This window comes from Hakea prostrata, chromosome 3 (genome assembly GCF_041222555.1).
Source record: "Hakea prostrata isolate BN-2017 chromosome 3, UWA_Hpros_2, whole genome shotgun sequence".
Classification (NCBI taxonomy): domain Eukaryota; kingdom Viridiplantae; phylum Streptophyta; class Magnoliopsida; order Proteales; family Proteaceae; genus Hakea; species Hakea prostrata.
Window position 1 is genome coordinate 16,233,624 of NC_142602.1, and position 19,848 is coordinate 16,253,471.

The 19,848-nt window shown below is 36.5% G+C and overlaps 1 protein-coding gene across 1 annotated transcript in view; it reads right to left on the minus strand.

The window, feature by feature from the left end:
- Positions 1-1,293: 1,293 nt before the first annotated feature.
- Positions 1,294-19,848, minus strand: part of LOC149021192 (exocyst complex component SEC8-like) — a 67,464-nt gene continuing 48,909 nt past the window's right edge. The window contains exons 18-26 of the mRNA XM_089149460.1: positions 10,595-10,788; positions 10,283-10,368; positions 8,806-9,001; positions 8,608-8,685; positions 7,905-8,006; positions 7,675-7,749; positions 2,199-2,294; positions 2,060-2,109; positions 1,294-1,930 (exon numbers count right to left, since the gene is read on the minus strand). Coding sequence (XP_089005586.1) covers positions 1,843-1,930; positions 2,060-2,109; positions 2,199-2,294; positions 7,675-7,749; positions 7,905-8,006; positions 8,608-8,685; positions 8,806-9,001; positions 10,283-10,368; positions 10,595-10,788 — 965 coding nt within the window. The 3' untranslated portion in view covers positions 1,294-1,842. The remainder of the gene's footprint in view (positions 1,931-2,059; positions 2,110-2,198; positions 2,295-7,674; positions 7,750-7,904; positions 8,007-8,607; positions 8,686-8,805; positions 9,002-10,282; positions 10,369-10,594; positions 10,789-19,848) is intronic.

The following is a 19,848-nucleotide window of genomic DNA, read 5'->3' on the forward strand; positions in this document are numbered from 1 at the left end:
TCTTCCATTGTAATAGTTTATTTAAATTATTTATTGGTTCATGTTCGTGCTAATTTTTGTGACATGTTGTCCAAGAATTAGTCTTTCAGCTTTCCCACACAACTGATTCTCAGTCCCTCCCCTTGAATGAATAGGTAATTGGATGAGTTTTTAGTTATACAAAATAATTAGTTTGTGATTTCAAGAAAGAAATTGTGAAGTTGTTCTTAGATCAGCTATCGACATAAGCTACATATGATGATGGTTCAAAGTATCTACCATGTAGCAATAACTGTCTTGGGTCATGACTTCGTTGACGGATGCCCAAGGGCCCCCAGCTTGCATGTGAAGTTTCAGGCCTTTTAACCCCCCCTTTTTTTTTTTTTTTTTTTGGGGGGCCGAACCCCCGTTTCCCCTCTTCCTAATCTACAGATTTTTTTTTTTTTGTGTAAAAATGTCCCCCCTTTTTTTACGCCCCCCGGGTTCCCCCCGACCAAACAAGTTAAATTTCTCCAAGTGGCAATGAAGCTCTGAAAATCTGGGGAATTAGTTTATGACCTTGTAAGTAATGAAAATCAATGCCATGCATATTGATGTTTTTCAACTTTTGTGACATCTATACCTTGTTGGCACATAGTGAACTTTGCCTTGAACACGCTGACAAAAAATGCCTCAGTAATATGATATGACACAGCATGATGGATACCTTGGTGATGATAACCTTATCTATGGTCAAGATGGCCATTGATTTGTTGATTGTGAAAGGTTTACATATTCGCACAAGCTGAAAGAGAACCACCATTGAATTAACATTGATTTTGAGTTTGAGTTGGATGCACCATGCTAGCACTGTTAGAGAGTTCTGTTGAAGCTGGTCATCACAAGATAGAGGTTCGACGAATCACAACTATTCTGGAGCTACAAACAAGTAAAACATCTTCCTACAGATTGGAACATGGTTGAACACCTCTGCCATAGCTTTCCATTACACTATTTGCAATCAAATTTCAGAGTTATAAAATATTTTTGGACCTGTTTAGTTACTTGAGTTCGGAGATTGCAAAAAATTGGTTATTTCAAATCTATAGATTTCAAACCTATGGGGTAATGGTTCATAAAATTAACTGTTTGGTTATTCTAAATCTTTGGAATGAAATTTATAAATTCATCCTGAAAAAATATTTAATTGAGTCATAGTTTAAATGTTTAACACTTTTATAGTAAAGATGAAATCTTTTATAGTAAATGTGAAATCTTTTAAATTTCACCTCATACCCATAAATCTAGTGTAAAAATGTGAACCTCTAGATTTCATGAATCTAGGGATTCACACAATCAAACGGATATAAATCTCCCAAGAGATTTGAAATTTCTGAATTTATGTAACCAAACAGGCCCTTAGGGTTTTCTGCTGCATTTAGAAATTTACAAACAAGAAGTAAATGATCGTTGTAGTTACCAGTGGCAGGAAATCTGTCTGAATAGAAAATGAGGTAGTTTTTGTCAGTCTGAATAGAACATGTACTCATGAAAAAGGACCAAGTTTCGCTCTACCCATGGTGTTTGAAACACCATTCATCACAGGTAGCAGAAGGCAGGAGGGTACCTGGTTTGTTGGGATCATTTTATAATCCTACAATGAATTATGAACCTTAGAATGGGGAGTGTATTGTCCTTGCATCTTGGAGTCAAGTGTCCATGAAAAAGATTTAACATTGACAAAAGGCACTCTTGCAGTAATAGCAGTTTTATCACCCTAACAAGAGTATCTAAATATTTGCATATGCTCGCAGCTTGTTCACGATGGAAAAAACTTGTCTGTGCATCTACAGACGACAAATCCATCCACCCAAAAGTGAAACCCTAACGAAACAAAATCTCAGATAATCGTTCCTCAGCATCAGGTGGCATCTCTTTGCCAGGAACTTTGACCTTGATGAGGTTTAAGTACCTGTAAAAAAGGTGCTTGTTTTGTTAAATTTAGAAAATAAAAAATAAAAAGGAAAAAAAAAGAGAAAAAGAAAGAGAGAAAAAGCCTAGTTGGATTCAAGTAATCAAGGGCCTGCTTGAACCAACGTACTCTGCAGTGGTAAACACGTGGTCATGCTCTGCAATGAAGGCAAGCAAGGCCTACAAATATGATGAGGACTGTTATCTTCAAAAGTAAATCAAATAGGTAGAAACACTGAATGAACATAATGTACTCTCAATTTACTTACCTCAAATGGCATGTTTAGGAGTTCATAGTAAGTGCAGACTCGACCAAATCTCAATTGGACAGATTCACTGTCAGTTGAAGGAATATCTGCCAGGGCCTGCAGCATTGGTTGTGTGATTAGGAAAATAGCATTTTCATGATAAAGCTATACATATATATTATGCTATCTTCCCTTGTTGATATTCACATGCAATTTCTACCTTCCTTTTAGACTCACTAGGAAAATTTGTATTATTTTTGTCACCTCAAATATTGACCATCCGATTATAATGTCCAAGGTTCAGGATTTCATCTTGTCTTGAGGTTTTGGCTATCTCAAGACAACCGAAATCTTGCCGAAACATGGTACAGATTTGCAAGGTTTCGATGCTGATTTGGTTCTTTTTGTTCAACCTACTTTAGGGCCTATAAACACATATCCATGGAAACATCTTTCAACCACTCAAAGATCATTCTTGTTGTTATTAAGCTTGAAAAGTTGAATGGAAACATCATTCAAACACCACCAACAAGATGACTACCGTTGCAAGGGTTTAATGTACAATTGAGTGGTACTTTGTTCAAAAAGACGGCAGCAGACAGCAGCAAAATTTTGAGGAAGCACTGGAAAACAATTATCTGGTGAAGGATGCAATGATAAGAAAATTCTAGCAGATAATTTTATTCTTGGATGAATGGCATATTAATTGTTTTTATCTGCCAAAGAACTATTTAGAGAAGTGAGGAAAAAATCCCCGGGACTAGGAAAGCCATAGAAAAATTGAGGAGGAAGTTAAATGTTGTGAAGGAATGCATGGTTCTAAAGTTCTGATTTTGTAGGAAGGCCAAGGTTCCGAAGAGGATAGCAATCCTAAAAAGGGTAATAGGAAGAGAAAATGAAACTCAAATTCCAGTTCGACCAAGAACCACTACCATAATAAGAAAAAGGTCTGTCATTGTGTATGATGGGTTATTTCAAGTGCTAAAATATTTGATGGAAAAATAAAAAGTTTGTTACTATGATTTTTGAAAAGCCAACATTCTAGGAGATGACACAACATTGTGGATAGTCTCTGATGCAACCAGACATTTCTACAAAGACAAAGGGATGCTCATGAGGACAAAGGGATGCTCAACGAGTATATATACACACACCCACGCACAAACACACACACACAAAAAAAAGAAAAAAAAGAAGAGAGAAGATGGTAGCATCTCTACCAAAAAAGAAAAAAAAACGCTTGAACTGCTGTTGTGGAAGGAAAAGAGTATCTCGAGTACACTTCCAGAAAACCCTCACTTTGACTGTTGTTGATCATGTTCTGGCAATCGGGAAAAATCTTGTGTTTGGTAGTATTATAAAGAATTTGATAACAAATTTCAGCTCAAGACTGCATCAGAGTCAAGCAAGTTAATTATGACCAAGGGTGGCGCCTTTGTGTGAAAGAATACACACGTATGATGGTATGAGAGTATGTTTTAGCTGAAGATCGTTTCAGTTTTTATGAATGAAGTTGGTTGCTTTGTTTCTATGCCCAATCACTTTTCTTCATGGCATAGTAGATTCGATGTGTTAATTATCAAAAAATTGCATGCTATGGTTTATCTGGATCTAATTCTTAGAATTGTCAAGAATGTGCATATGTCAAAACATGTATGCTTCACTAACATTTTCTGAAGTTCAACAGAACTTTCAGAAAATGGAATGAGGAGTAAATCGATATACGCAACCTTCAAGGTTACCCCTTCTAGAGGAGTTAAGAAATATTTTGAAGCATAATTTTAACAGATCTTCTTTTAAAAAATTTAAGTTGAAAGTCATGAAAATATTTTGAAATTTATAACAGGAATCAGAGAATCTGTGTAAAACATTAAAAAAAAAAAGGATAGAAATTGTATAACATCCGACAGAGGAGGCAAATATTATAATCCAAAGATTGAAAGTGGGGGAATTATACACGAAGTTTGAGCACCTTAAAATAATTTACAGAAAATTTGTATAAGATCAGAAGATGTCTTAGATCCGATAAAGGATGTGAAAACTATCCAAATTATTCTGAAGGTGTAGGAAGTATACATGAAGCTTCAACACCTTATAAAACTTTATAGCAGAATGAAATAGCTGAAAGGGAAACAAAACTAACGGAAATGCTTGATGTTATGAAGCCCAACTTTGGACTTAATACTTGTTTTCAGGGATAGCAGCAAATCATATTTTAAATAGGGTACCTTCTAGTGGTTTTTGGGGTGAAACTTTATAAACAGAAAATCATATCTTAAATAGGGTACCTTCTGAGAACTAAGAAGAACTTTATTTATTTATTTTTGGTGAAAACTAGAAGAGCAATATAACTGCTTATCAACTTTGGAAAATATAATAAAAAAAAAAAAATTCTTAAGTAATGAGGCTGCAAGGCTATTAAAATTAAAGAAATTAAACCAAAAAGAAAGAAAATTAGTAGAAAGAGGTGCTGAATGTATTTTCCTACAATATGCTTTTCATAATTAGGCATTATAGGTTTATGGTGGTTGAACCTAATGATTAAACAGAATTAATTACAATTGTGAATTTTAACAAAAGAATCTAGTTTTCTGAAAGATGTCAACAAGGACTTTCCAGCAAAATCTAGTGAAGAACGTCAGAGGAGCGAAAGGAGAAGAATAGGAAAAATAGGAAAAGATTTTGTTCCAGATTTCTTTACGTACTAGTTGGAGGCACTAGAGAATGTCAAAGAAATCAGACCTTGGTGGCCTTAAACAAGAAATCAGATCTAAACTTAAGGATGTAATATCACTTTCTGGAAAAAGGCAATGAATGGAAAAAGAAAGGGCTTCCTCCTGAAAAATGAAACCTGAAAATTGGCCCCTGGTTCTAAAACTCTAGGGTTTAAATGAATTTTAAAAAGGAAAATGAGAGTTGAAGGAACTATAGGTAATTATAAGGCAAGGTTAGTAACTATAGGTTTTACATAAAAGGAAGGTCTTGACAGTTTTGACACTTATGCTGAGGTGGCTAGAAGCCTAGAATGGCTACAACTACAATTAGGATGCTTGTTGGATTCGCTTCTATGTACAAATTTAGAGTTCACCAAATGAACTCTAAACCAACCTTTTTAAATGATGAATTATACATATACATGGTGCAACCTGAAGGCTTTGTCATTAGGGGAGAAAGCAAGGGTACAATTGTGTACATCATGACCCTTTCTAGACCCTGCAATGGTGGGAGCCTTGTGCACCGGTATATTTACATTGACTGAGTTCTCATAATAAAGACAAAAGGATAAGTTATCATGATCTTGATAAGCATGCATTTACCATTATTTATTTGATTTAATTCCCCATACTTATTTAATTAAAGAGAGCTAATTGAGTATTTTTGTGTATTTTTCAGGAATAAGGTGATTTTGGATATTAGAGATAATATGGAGTAAAGTTAGCAAATATATTAGATATTGGTGGATTTTAAATCATGGCATTCAATCTTGCTGCCCAAGAAATCATGAAAAGTGAGATCTTAGTCAAATTGGAAACATGTGGAGGTCTAAGGAACAAAATTGGTAATAAATCTGAAAATCGGGTAAACAGACCTACCTTCAGTATTTTGGGCATATCTCTCTCGTATGAGCTTGGATTTCGATGATTCAAGATGCTATGGAACGATATTGAAAATATCTACAACTTTCCAGTTTTGAGTTTTTCCAAATTCCGAAAGAATAAAGGTCAAATTGATGGGTAAAGAGAAGGGATTCATTGTGTGCGGGAGACATAAAAGAGAAGCCAACCACAGAGAAAGAAGACGGCGAATGCGGCTCTCATCTCTCTCATTGCTGAAGAAGAAGACCACATCTCTCTCTCCCTATGTTTCATCTTTATTTTTTTTATGAACTTTGTGATAATGAGTAGCTAGTTCTTTTCTTTGGGATGTAGATGAACCATGCTTATTTCATTAATTTGATTGTTCTATCTCTTTTAGTTGATTGTGTTTGAGTTTGGCCAAAGATGTTCTATAGCTCAGCGAACTAAGCGTGCCAAGCTTCCGTGAAGGACGATAGTCTTGCGAAGATAGGGCATACCTAGGAAGACCATCCATAATTTACTTTGAAGTGTAGAGTTATATCGGTTAGGGAAAAGCATTGGGGATTTGAAATCCCAAAGATCTTCACATATTCATAGTTAACGTTTTTGCATTAATTAATAGATTTAGTTTAAATTTAGTTTTGTTAAATTCAATCTTAGTAACTTAGCCTTTTAGTTCCCCATAGTTCGACCCCATACTTTCTGCTTGCTAGATTAGTATAGGATTTTATTTTTGATTGGTTAACGACACGATCAGATCTTCATGTAATGGCAACAGTAATAGATCTAATCATAATCTATATAAGTCAAAGAGCTAACTTTAAGCCCATGAAAACCAAAACCAACCAGTTGCTTCTCTACAGCTATCCACTTACTCTACATGCTAGTAAACAGCACACATGCATTCACCCAAACGCACACACATGCAGCCTGCAATTCTTTTGCACCACCAAACTCTTTTTTTTTTTTTCCGATTGTTTTTCCAAGAGAAGACAGATATTTGTGAAGCTCATAGGCAGTAGATAAGATACATAAAATAAAAATGGGATAATTACTATAGCCCCCTTGTACTTTGGCTTTATTACTAATCAAACCTCTTTCTTTATGAAATTATTGTTGCCCCCCTCACTTCTAACGGTGTTAAGTAGCTGTTAACATCAAATATATAATGTCTATTTTGCCTTTCATTAAAATTAAGAAGTTAAAAATATGACATTACCCTCATTTATAGAAACTATATTGAATACCAATTATATCCTTAAAATCTTATATTTTAGAATCATTTTTGGCTTTGGTGGGACCACACACTTAAGGTTGTTGAAACTCTCATGTTCTACTTAAATTTTTCACACAATGATGGAAGTTTTACAAACAAATTAGCATATAAGATCCTAATTGATAGGAAATTTCCTAACATGTATAATGGTCAGCATATATTAGGTGATTTTCAATTTCTAACTTTGAATTACATTTGATATTTCCTAATATTTTAGTTTCTATTTTAAGTTTTATTTAATCACATATTTTCTTTATTCGGCGATTTCTTTTTTAGAGAAGAAAAATCAAATCTTTCCATTATTTGGTAGTTTCTTTTTAGAAAAGAAATGTTAATTTAAAGTTAATTTTTTTTCCCATAGTTAATTAAGGGTAGTGTCTAACTTAACAAAAGAGTAAATAAGTAAAGAGATAATTGCAGGGTTATTTTGGGATTTTGTAAAAATATATAGATGCCACATCATCAGTAAACTAACGGAGCTTAACGGTAGGGGGTATTAGTAATTTTAGACAAAGTTAAATGTTGGATTAGCAATTTTAAAAAGTACAAGTGATATAGTAGTAAGAAAATAAAAAAAACAAGGGGGCAACAGTAATTATCCCAATAAAAATATATGATTTTTCCCCCCATAGATGCCACCTACCTGTTCCAAGGCAACTGAATTCCGACATACTTGCTGGATTCCAAAAAGGTTGATTGATTTCATACCCGCCAAAGCCTAAAAAAGACATTCAGGTTTTCTCTTTATAATTAGTTAATGGGGAAAAATATAATAATTTTTCATTCATCATATAACAACACTGCAAAAACAACAGCAAGACAAGTTGTCATGGTCTAACCAAAAAAATAAATTAGAAATGCAGACATTCAAACCTTAATTGATGCGTTTGCTGCACTTCCACATATACCACCAAATATATAATTACGCTTTACTTCGGCAACAAAAGGTGCAATCTCTTCATCCCTGCGTGTTATCTAAAGACAAAGAAAAGACAATAACCAATGATGGAAGAAGAAACTGAATCCCTAGAAAGACTTGTGATAATTGGGATCATTATTAAGGAAGGCACCTATATGCCAAATTTGTAAAAACAGTTACGATAGAATTAGAAAGTACTGCATCTTGCCCAAAGAAAATGAATTCTGATGCAATTTTAAAACATGTCTCACTGCATCCATATTTTTGTTATGGTTAATAAGATCGGCTGTTGTTTACCAGTGAATAATAACTAAGGGATCTCACTAGTAAATATTGTTTTCCTTGGATTATTTTGCAGAAAGAGAAATCAGGAAGGGAAAAAATACATGTGCTGAAGATGAACAGGATTATAGATGGAGAATTTCTTCCCATTTGCTGCCATGAAGCAGATGCTTTTGTATATTCTAAATAGAAGAGTATTTCATAACTCTGTGGCAGGAGTTAAAGACCTTACTATTTCAGATTCCATGATTGGTAAGAGGACATCAACAAGTTGGGAATTAAACAAGATTCACATGATAGCAATACAAAGCAACCAGCTTTAACTGAAACATTGTCCTGAATTTAAAAATTAACGAGTGTAGAAAATTGTCTGACCTGTGCAGTGAGTGAAGTAATAAAATCATCTGGTTCTTCTGCATCTAGATCCTCCAAATATTCCCTATTGGTCATTTCCTGTTGGAATCATGATATCCAGTAATCTGTCATTCCTAAGGGAGACTACATCCTGATAATCCTATTGTGCACCCCAAAAAATAAAAATAAATGCACCGATTGTTAAGAAGTTTTACAGACCTGCAAATGGAAGATCGTCTCGAACTGCATCTCAATACGCAAAACCTTAAGGCAATCAATTGCCAGTTTCCTATATTCATCAGCAAATGAAGTCAGGTCCCGGCTAATGGCACTGTTATTGTGTTTATGGTGATGGCCATTATCCATATCATTCTCCTCTACTTGAGTTGACGGACTGATGGAAGTTTGTATAATCCTACATCAGTGCGCACAATGTGAATCATATAAATGATTGCAGAATAACATAATTTACGAGCTACAGACAAATTTAAGGGATCAAAAACTCCCATATGACATAAATTCTCATGGTTTTTATGGAGTTGGTAATTACAAAATGCATCCAGCCAATGGAATTTGAGCACATGCAACTAAAATATAACCATTTAAGGTTTTCTAATGACTGAATTACCAGAAAATTCAAGACTTTTAGCACAAGAAAATCACGTAAGGCTCCAGTATGCTGGGATCTGGCAAAAGGTTATACAATTTATATAGCCTTTATTTTGCTTTTGCAAAGAGACTGTTTTGAGACTGACCCAGACCAACTTGCTCATGATGGAACAATCTTTACTGCTGCACCATGCACATAATCAATTATATGCTGTTCTCCTTAAAATCCTACCCACCAAATTAAACAGTAATCCAATGTTGTTCTTTCCGTGGAACTCCAATAGAATTTTTAATCCAAAGGAAACTCTCTTCTTTTTCCTTGATTTTTTTCCCCACATTTTCTCCACAATACCAGAATTCAGCAGCTCAAAATATAGACCTCCCACTTGCTTCCCTAGTTCTACTGAAGCATTTCAAGAACTCCAACCTGTTCCTTCTTTTTCTTTTTGCCACAATATCAGTTCTGAGTTTCCTAAACCTTATTCCCAATCTACATTACATATCTATATTATTTATACTGACTACTTATCCCAGTGAACCCAGGACAACACTCGAATATATCATATCCTCGGTAGATAAGAAGTTATTGTGGTCAAATCCAGGATAACTACTTCATGTACGTTGACACCTAAAACACCTTGCAAGGTGGCTGTCTCCAAGAAAGCAAACAAAACCATTCCATTACCTTCATCTACATCCATTTTATTCATTTCCAACGCTTTGGAGAAAACAAAAGGTCATACATCAAAAAGGTTAACCGGTGGTCCGTGGCGCCAACATATTGAGATGAAAAACTACAACATAAAAGCACTGAGTTGAATGGAAAAATAAAATCGTCTCTTTTGGATATTTTGACTTCAAAAAGATAACTTTAAAAAGTCAAATAGATAATGAACAGGTAGGCGAGTTGGACTATGAGTCTATGCCCCAAGGAATTGACCTATTGCCAGCCAATCCAGTGTCCCTAACAGTCCAAAGGTTGAATTTAAAACATCCTATGCTCCGCATGACTCAGACAGCTGGATGCAGTGAAAAAAATAGATATCTCTAGTAGGAAAACTTAGGCATGAACAGTGTGAATGTTTGCCTTTCAATGGAGTCTGCCACATATTCCAATGAATCACTCAGAGATGCCAGTAAAACAATTTTGCTATCATCATGAATTAGATTCTCCTGCACAAAAGAGAGAACACAAGAAAAACCACAAGTAAACAACAATATTGATTTGTTGGTGAAGTTTACACTCAAATTGTGCAGACAGCAAGAAGATACAAAATCAATATGCATTCCGACTAATTTCAGATAATCTACCCAGTAATTATTGTCTCTGCAACTTTTGTGCATAGTAGTGCTGAAACAATAATTGTGAGTTATAATTTTCTGACTGATAAGCATGTACCTGCTTGATTGGCCGTAGACTCAGTAGCACATCACTAATTTCCATCTCAACTTCAAGAGCTTCAGCATCTGATGTATCGTTTTCCATAAGCTGCTGGCCAGATGAGTTTGGTAACAGCACACTGGCTGGATCATGTTGCATCAAGCTCTCAACATCATGCCTACCAATGAGCATATAACTCTGCTTCTCTAGGACTGCCTGGAACATTAAACAAGAAGAAATACATTGATACAATACAAAATCTAGAAGATAGTAGAACCTCTGCAGTTACAGATCCAGAAATTACAAGCAGTTCAAAAAGAAGACACAATCTCAGTATCGGATAAGGATGCTGATGGGGTTCGTAAACAAACTCCATTTAAATAATTTAAAGAAACGTTATCATTACCGTTTTTCTATCCTTGGGAATTTGATTTGAAGCCATACAAGTATCTCAGAGTTTCCTGATTATTTCAAACTAACATGAGCTAAAAATTCATACAAAGGACCAGCTTAGAAGCAAATGATAGCTTGTCATCAACTCAGCCTTTTCAGCACCCTACTGCTTGGTTTGGCATAATAGCTCAGTTAAGCAAACAGGACCAACGTTTTTGATGACTTGCAAATGAATTAATGGATATTAAAGCATGCCAATTGTTGTAGACTTTAAGAAAAAATCACCCAGAGGACGTTGATTTATTCATAGGCCTCTATGGGTTTGCTTAAAGTTTATGATCTGAGTAATTCCTACTCCAATTAGGAAACCTCTCGATCTAGCAATAGCTAATATTTTCCTCTCACATAACCTCCCCTCAAGTTGGGGCATAGATGCCACACATGCCCAAGTTGGTCAAAGTACGAGAAAACATCCATCCAGGTACACCTTTGGTGAAGACATCTGCTACTTGATCTTCAGAGTTCAAACTTCACAGATGGGATATAGATGTTGCTTCCAATTTCTCCTTTATAAAATGCATGTGAATTTCCATACACTTTGTCCTATCATAATGCACAGGATTATGGGCAATGCCTACAGTAGCTTTGTTGTCACAATAGAGCATCACGAGAAGGGGCATTGCCAACTCAGATCTTCTAGTAGATTACATAACCATAACAATTCACAAAAAATCCTTGAGCGGCTGAGCCATAGTTCGGCATTATGTTTCAGCAGATCTTGCAGCAACACTTTGCTTCTTGCTTTGCCAAGTAATCAGATTCCCACCAACAAAATTATAGTATCCCGAGGTGGATCTCCAATCATGTGAACTCCCTAGTCTGCATGGCTCAATGTAAGCTTCAATTCAAAGATGACCATGTTGGGATAGGGAGAACACCTTTTCCTGAAGCTGACTTCAGATAATGAAGAATTCGAAAGACAACAAACATATGACTGGTATGTGGATTGTACATAAACTGACAATGACAACAATGTCATGTTGTGTATGAGATAGGTGGATTAGCTTTCCCACTAGTCACTAATAATGGTCTTTATCAATAGGTTCCCCTTCATTTTCCTTGAGTTGGGTAGCAACTTTCAGGGAGTATCACTCGGATGACAACCTAGTAGGCCTGACAAGGCCAGGATATACTTTCTTCAGGATAAAGATACACATCACTGTCATTACCTGTCACAAGACTCACAACTATATCATCATCACAGAATTAGAATATTAAACTGGGGTTCTATTCTTTTGATGAAGAGGGTGTGATCAACATTACTTAATTTATACCCAATTGACACCATCGCCTTATGGAATCTATCAAACCACACCTGCGGAGACTACTTTAGCCCATATGGTGCATGTTAGAGACTACAAACTTTTCTTTGGGTCTTGTCATTAGAGAAACCAACAGGAATTTCCATGTAGACTTCTTCTTCTAGTTCTCCATATAATAAAGCAATCTTCATATTTAACTGCTGAAGATCCCATCGTAAGTTAACAACACATGGAAGTAATACTCAGTGTTCAACTTTGCAATAGGTGCAAATGTCTCTTGATAGCCAATCCCGAAGGTTTGGGTGAATGCTTCAGCAACAAGTTTATCCTTATATTGATCTACAAATCCATCACTGTTCTACTTCACAAACAAACATCCACCTGCAAGGCTGAAACTGATAGGTATCTTGTTCAATGGAAGAACGACAAGCTCTGAAGTCCCATTCTTGTCAGGTGCTTTCATTTCTTCCAAGTTCCAACATTGTCGCCTTCCACTTAGGATCTACATAAGCCTCCTGCTACTTCTATGGGATAGGTATAGAAGAAACGGAACACACAAAATTAAGATACAAAGGTGAAAGAGAGTCAAGGGAGATAACATAGATATCGGATAAATGCATTTCCTAACACCCTTTCGAATGGCTAGAGGTTGTTCAAGAGAAGGATCCTAACAGGGAGATGAAGCAGCTGGAGATCAAGAAATTGATTTTGGAGAGGATTCTTGTAATGTTTAAGTGCTTTGGTAGTTTATTGTCTTCTCAATGCTTGAGTACATATGACTTCAAGTTCAAAATGCTATTACCAGTTGTCTACTATTCATTTATCTTCAAGGTACCTCTTGATGTGAACCAAATCTAGGGCCACTCCAAGGGCTGAAAAAAAGCCTAGGGTGGCAGCCCAATATCCTACAGCCCTATAGGAAATTGCAAATTAAGAAAGGCATCTTGGTAATTTTGGTTTGCTCTAGTTAAGTCTAATTAGGGTTTATATTAGTGGCAAGGTTCAAGATCTTGCTCTCAAGGACCATCTCGCCCCAAGTAAAAGAGAGATCTCGCTCAAGTTGGCTTGATCTCAAGAGATCTTGCTCAAGTTGGCGAGATCTCACTTGAGATCTCGTATTTTCCTTGAGCCAACTTGAGTGAACTCGAGGGCCCATCTCGAGGGGTTTTAAGGGTCATCTTGTGCTCAAAGTTGGTATTTAGCCTATTTTAGGCCTTCTAAACACACTGATAGCCTCTGATTTGTGAGAAGACAATCCTAAGTATGACTGTATAAGTCTAACGTGACCTTAAGTTTGAGATCGAAATGCGAAGAATGAACATGCAAGGTTATAAACATGAAATATAAAACCATTAGAACTAATAAATGAAAATCAAGTGATAAGATACATCAAATAACTTAAAAACAAACATAATTCCATTTATATGAGTACAATAGAACATCACATTCTCGAGAATACAATAATACAACCATATCATAAATTCATAACAGAAGTGCTGGGAATGGCTCATGCTTCACTTTCTATTGCCGACAATCTTCACCCCCGACGCACACAAGGGTGCAGGGGGTAGCGCCATTGGGCCGGTAAAGGCCTTTTATCATTTTGGACTCAAGATTTCCTTTGCAGTTTTGTAGTTTGGGGTTGGAATATTGGACCCATGAAGTTGTTGTGGCCTTGTTTGAAGAAAACCTTCAAAATGCCTTTGTTTGATCTTCCTTCTTGATGTAGATGTGCTAAACCTTGATGCAAGTCAAGATCCAGTGTTAATCCAGCAAAAATTAGGTTTTTATGGTCTCGGCGAGTTGGGAGGCGAGAGGAAGCGAGAGAATGTGAGACAAGTCAAGATCTCATCTTGTCTCACTTGACTAAGATCTTGACCTTGGTCGAGATTTTGCACTTCGTGAGACTCGCCTTAGATCTCGTCTTGAGACCTCACAAAAGCGAGATCTCACGAGATCTTGAACCATGGTTAGTAGGATTCCAACTCTACTTTTGTTTTTGAAAGGTTTAATTTTGGACAAGTTATGGAAAAGTCCTAGTCAAGTTAGGAGTCCCAATTAAAGAGGGATTCCCTTAGTTGCATTCCAATTTCTATAAGGAATCTAGTCCTACTTATGTTAAGTCAGAATCCTTGTTAGAACAAGAGTCCTAAGTCCAATAAGAGTCCTAGTTTGAATCACCTTCTAATGTTGACTCCTAGATTTTGCTTAATGAATAAACTTGACATTGAAGGTGAAATAGTAGAGTTGTGGGTTTCTTGAGGAAGTAAGCTTGAGGCTGCTGTTGTGCTTTGGTTTTTGCTGCAAGTGATCAACCCCCTCTCTCCCTAACAAGTAGATACCCCTCACCCCAGCCCTTATTCTTCTATCCCTTTCTCCTTCCTCACAGCCTTCTTCTTTCCCTTCCCACTTGTCTGTGACACCCTCCCCCCCCCCCCCAAATTCCAAAACCTAATTCCCTTCAACCCAATTTCCCCCTTCCAATCACAACCTTTATTTCCCCTTCCCCTACCCCTGCGGCACTCCACTGACCTATCCCTAATCTCCCAATCTCTTCTCATTCCCCAAACCTTATACCCTATTACGTCCTCCACTTCTCCCCTTCCCCTCTCTCCTACCTTACTGCAGCATAGCTCTCCCTAACCTCTAAACCCTAGGTTTTCATTCACTTCCCCAATCACTAAATCCTGGTTCTCTCAATTCTCCTCCCTATTCCCTTTCTTTTTCACTGCAACATTCCCTTCTCTCCGATACCCTTCAACTCCAACTCTAACCTTAATCCCTTCACCCAACCCTAAAATTCTGCAACTCATCTTCTTTCCCAAAACCCTAACAACCTCCCAACATCTATTACCTATAGCTCCCTAACCCCTAAATCAAATCCAATTATTTCTTGGATTCATTATCCCCTCCCCCTTACTCTACCTTCGACCCTAACCTTAACCCTACCCATTCCTTAGAAACCCAAATTTCTAATAAACCCTTAATTTCCTAGACTAAATCTGAAATTCAGCTCTGAATTTTAATTTATAGCAAGATTTAGATTTGGAATTCATAAGCCCTAGACCTAACCATACTCAAACCCTATAGGCCTAAATCCCAAATGCTAAAACCCTTTAAGACAGCATTATACTAGAAATGCAGGGTTATAAAACCCTAAATTTACTGCTAGTTCACCTAAATTGATCTTGAAGACTAACCCTGGAATTGGGGTTTACATCAATTGGTATAAGATCTATGGACGAATCAGCAATAGCCAAACAATTTGAGACTACACAGAACACCTTAAATGATATAATAGCTGAGTTGTACGGACTGAACAACAGCGTGACTGTCTTAGAACAAAATCTCAGGGAAAAAGACTACCCACCCCCAAGGGTTCATTCTCGAATAGTATTTCCCCATTGTGGAGAGACTAGCAAACCCCATAGGTATACAGACGATCTTCAGTTGGTGGACACAGGGAAGACAGAGAAAGGAATGCCCGTACCGGTGAATCTAGGTATGACAATCAGATTTGAGACAGAAGAAAGACCACTGCGAGGGAGAGGCCACCAGTAGACACCAATTACTCTGGAGGAACACATTTCAGCAGAGGCCAGGACCATAGAAGGGGAGTAAACCACCACAAAGTCAAGCTCGAGCTAAAAGAATTCAATGGATCCTTACTTAGATGATTGGAGAGCTGCCCTCAATGATTACTTTGACTGGTATGACCTATTAGAGGACAAGAAGATGAGGCTAGCTAAGACCAAGTTAATAGGCATTGATAGAGACTGGTTGAACACCAAAGGAAGAGAGATATACTATGAGGGTAGGGAACTCACAACCTAGAATCAGATGAAACAGGAGTTGATAGAGAGGTTACTAGAACACTATGAAACCAGGCGACATGAAGAGTTCCACAGTTTGATGCAGGGTTCCGTGTCTGTCGCCAATTACATCTAGCAGTTTGACTCCTTATCCTCAAGGAAAGAGATTAGGAGAGTGAACTACAGACCATGACTAGATTCAGTCTTGGTCTGAGACTCTGAAGTATGACATCTAGGTGGCCCTAGGAGTGACTAACGTGCAAGACCTCATAAGATTTGTTTACCAAAGCCTTGTGAGCTGAACCTACTGGCACAAAAGAAACAAAGCAGTCAAGACTAGAAGAAGGACCCAACCACCAACAAGCCTTTCACTCCCTCTACTGTAGTTCCTCCAAGAGGGACTAATCCACCTAGAGTAGACTTCCAACCAAGAGGCCTTGACATCAACAGGTACCCCAGAGTGCTTTTACTATCATGAGAAAGGGCACTTTGCCAACGAGTGTCCTTAAGGAAGGGAGTTTCTGAAGGTAGTAGAAGTGCAGCTCCAATGTCCACATAGTAGATAAAAGTGTAGCTCCAATGGCCGCACATAAACTCTTCTACTCAACCAAAGGTAGAAATAGAGCCTCAAACAAAGGTCTCTATAATAATATAAGTTCCAATGAACCAAATAATCAGTATAGGTTATAGCCAAATAGGTAGTATAGGTTATTATAGACCAAGTAAGTAGTAATTGTTACTGTAGAACAAAGAAAAAAATTCGACGGAAACTCAAGTTTCGACTAGGTGAAAATGGGAAACCTAAGTGGGAAACTGGGAAATTTTGAAGAAACTTGGGATTTTTTCGTGCAAGTTTCGATATCAAGTTTGACAAGTTTTAGGGAGTATTTTAGGGTGGGACCTGCATTTAAGCTAATTAAAGTATAAAGGGCACATTGGCATATGCATTTTGCTAAAAAAAATCAATGTAGATACGTCATTCAATGTATATAACATCAATGCATAGTTGTTCGAGAAGTACACTATAAACTTAACTACTTAAGTACATAACATTCAATCTATAATTTTAACTTTAAAACATCAAATACAAAGTAACTGACAATAGAAGGAAAGTACAACTCAACGCTAAGAGGGGTGCCTCGGTGGATCCATCCTGTGAGCTGAGGAGTCCTATGCCTATAACAACTTATCTTTTCCTCCAACTAGCGAACGTAGACATTTTATGCATATGGTTGCTAAGGTAGTCGACAACTGCAACTTTATAATTCTGGTCATCAACATGCCTAAGATAATCAGTCTAAGGGAATACACAATTTGGATATAGAAGTCCCGATGGAGGGAGTATTTGTCGTGGTATTTGGGGAAACATAAAAGAAACAAAAAAAATTAAAAAAATTGGGAAAGCTATGAAACTTGCAGTAAAAGTCTCAGGTTTCCACGAAATTTCCCATGTTTCCCATGAAATTTGGGAATTTTTTTCTCATGAACCAACTGATCCATCTGGGTTGAACAAGGTTTCAACATGTTTCGAGATTTCGACAAGTTTCGAAAAAATTTCGACGGTTTCGATTGAAACTTGGGAGTTTTTTCAGTCCCCTAGTTTTTTCGTTTCAAGTTTCCCGAAATGGAAAATTTCGGTCAAAATTTCGCAAGTTTCGACCGAATTTTGTTTTATGCTGTTGAATACTGTCTTTAGGATAAAGTCTTGAGTAAATATTAGTCTCCAATCTCCACCCTCATGTGTAGCATTACACGTGGACAAATAGTGAAGACAAATAGTGACCAAAATCTCAAGATCAAGAGAACCAGCAAAGAAGCTTGATATATTTGGAAGGAAAAACTCGTAATGGCAAGAAGTAAATAATTTGAGAAGGAAGGGAAATAAATTAAATTCTAGTACCCAGCCTTTGAACCAGAAAATAACAAACCATAACAGCAACAGCAGCAGGAAAGAATCAGAAATTTATTGGCAGATTCAAGAATCTATTAAGCTAGAACACAAGAAGCAAGCCAGTAGAAGAATAGATCAACTTTGAGCAACCACCAAAAATATCAAATCCAGCATGAAATCATCACGTTTCTTGCAATTAGGAAGCAAAAAGGGTAAACAGAGGTGCTAAGCTAATACAGATTCAAATTTCGGCAGTCCAGAATCTACTTGGAAACCCTGGTTCATCTTCTTCTTAGAACCAGGTTTTCATTCTTCAAACTAAAAACCTGAAACCACTATCAAAACAGCAATGGATATTCCTCTGATAGCACGTAAGAGAACTAAAAGTAAAATAGCACATAAGAGAATAAAAAATAAAATAACTAAAGATAATAGATAACAAAAGGAAGAAAGAAGAAGTGGAGATGGAGGAGGGAATGGAGAGTTGTGCAAGTTGCAGCTCTCCCCCTCAACAGTGTATTTATTATTGAAAAGTTTCCAGAGTATAGAGATCTTCAAATATCCTCAAACCTGGTAACAAAAACCTTCAAATATTACTATCTTAAAATAGACTTGCTTGACACCCATGAAACTAGAAGGAAAGAAAATAAATCTCCTTAGTATTGTTGCTGGTCAAGCTACATAAAAAGCGAGAGTGCAGAGAGTAGAAAGTAGTATTCTAATCTAATAAATAGGAACTAAGGAAATAAAACAAAATATGGGTACTAGAGCAGTTGGCTCGAACTAGAGCAAAGAAAGAGAATCCTTGGCAGCAACTAAGCATTTGCAGCAACTTAAAATAACAGAAAATAATGGCAAATTGCAAGGTAACTCTTCTCCCATCCTCCATTATCTTCCTGTTTTTCTAGGTTTTCTTTCAATTTACTGGTTGTTGTTTTTTCAACGGTACTGAGTACCTATAGCCTAACTATTAAAAAGGTTTATTCAAAAAGGAAAACGCACTTCTGAACCCTTGTTACCAATTAAAAATAAGCTGAATAGATAGGATGAGATGCAACATTGACTTAAATCAATACTAAAAAGAACTATAAATAAAATACTATAACCCTTAACAAGTATAAAATTTGAACCATAGACCTTTTTCTAATTTGTATCTCAGCCACTAGCCTGGATACTCATTTATTTACTAAATCCATAATTGAATTTAAATAGACAAACTATTCTTCAATTTTTATGTATCTTAAATCCATTTATGCTAATCAATACCAGTTATAACTAAGATCAGATTCTACACCTAGCAATATTAAAGAAAGAATAATAAATAATTTACAGATTTGTCCCTGATGTACAAAATTATGCAAATTTCCCCAGGCATAGGTAATGATCATTTCTAAACACTTCCCGGATGTCAAACGAGGGCATTCTCTCAACTGCAACGTCTGGAGATCACAGTTGGAGGTGACCAACGACAGGCAAGGTTGATTTTTTTTCACATCAGAAAAGAACAGCATTGAACTCCTAAAGTGAGTGGAAAAGCTACAACTCTTAAATCCTAATAAAACGACTAAATAAATTGTCCTGCAAAATCCTAATGCTACTAAGGTAAGACAACTCTAAAATTAAATTTTTGCCCCCACTTCATCTTGATTTTTAGGACTTTCAACAGACCCAACACAGATACAATATTAGGAACTAAGGCCCATAGTAAATAAAAAAATTCAAAAGAATAACCATTTTTGTTCTGTGACTGCAATATTACAATATCAAGGTGATTACAAATCATATCATTAACAAACACACTGGAAAAAACTGAATGAAGCATATGTAACTAAGAAGGCTAAGATGCAATAGGAC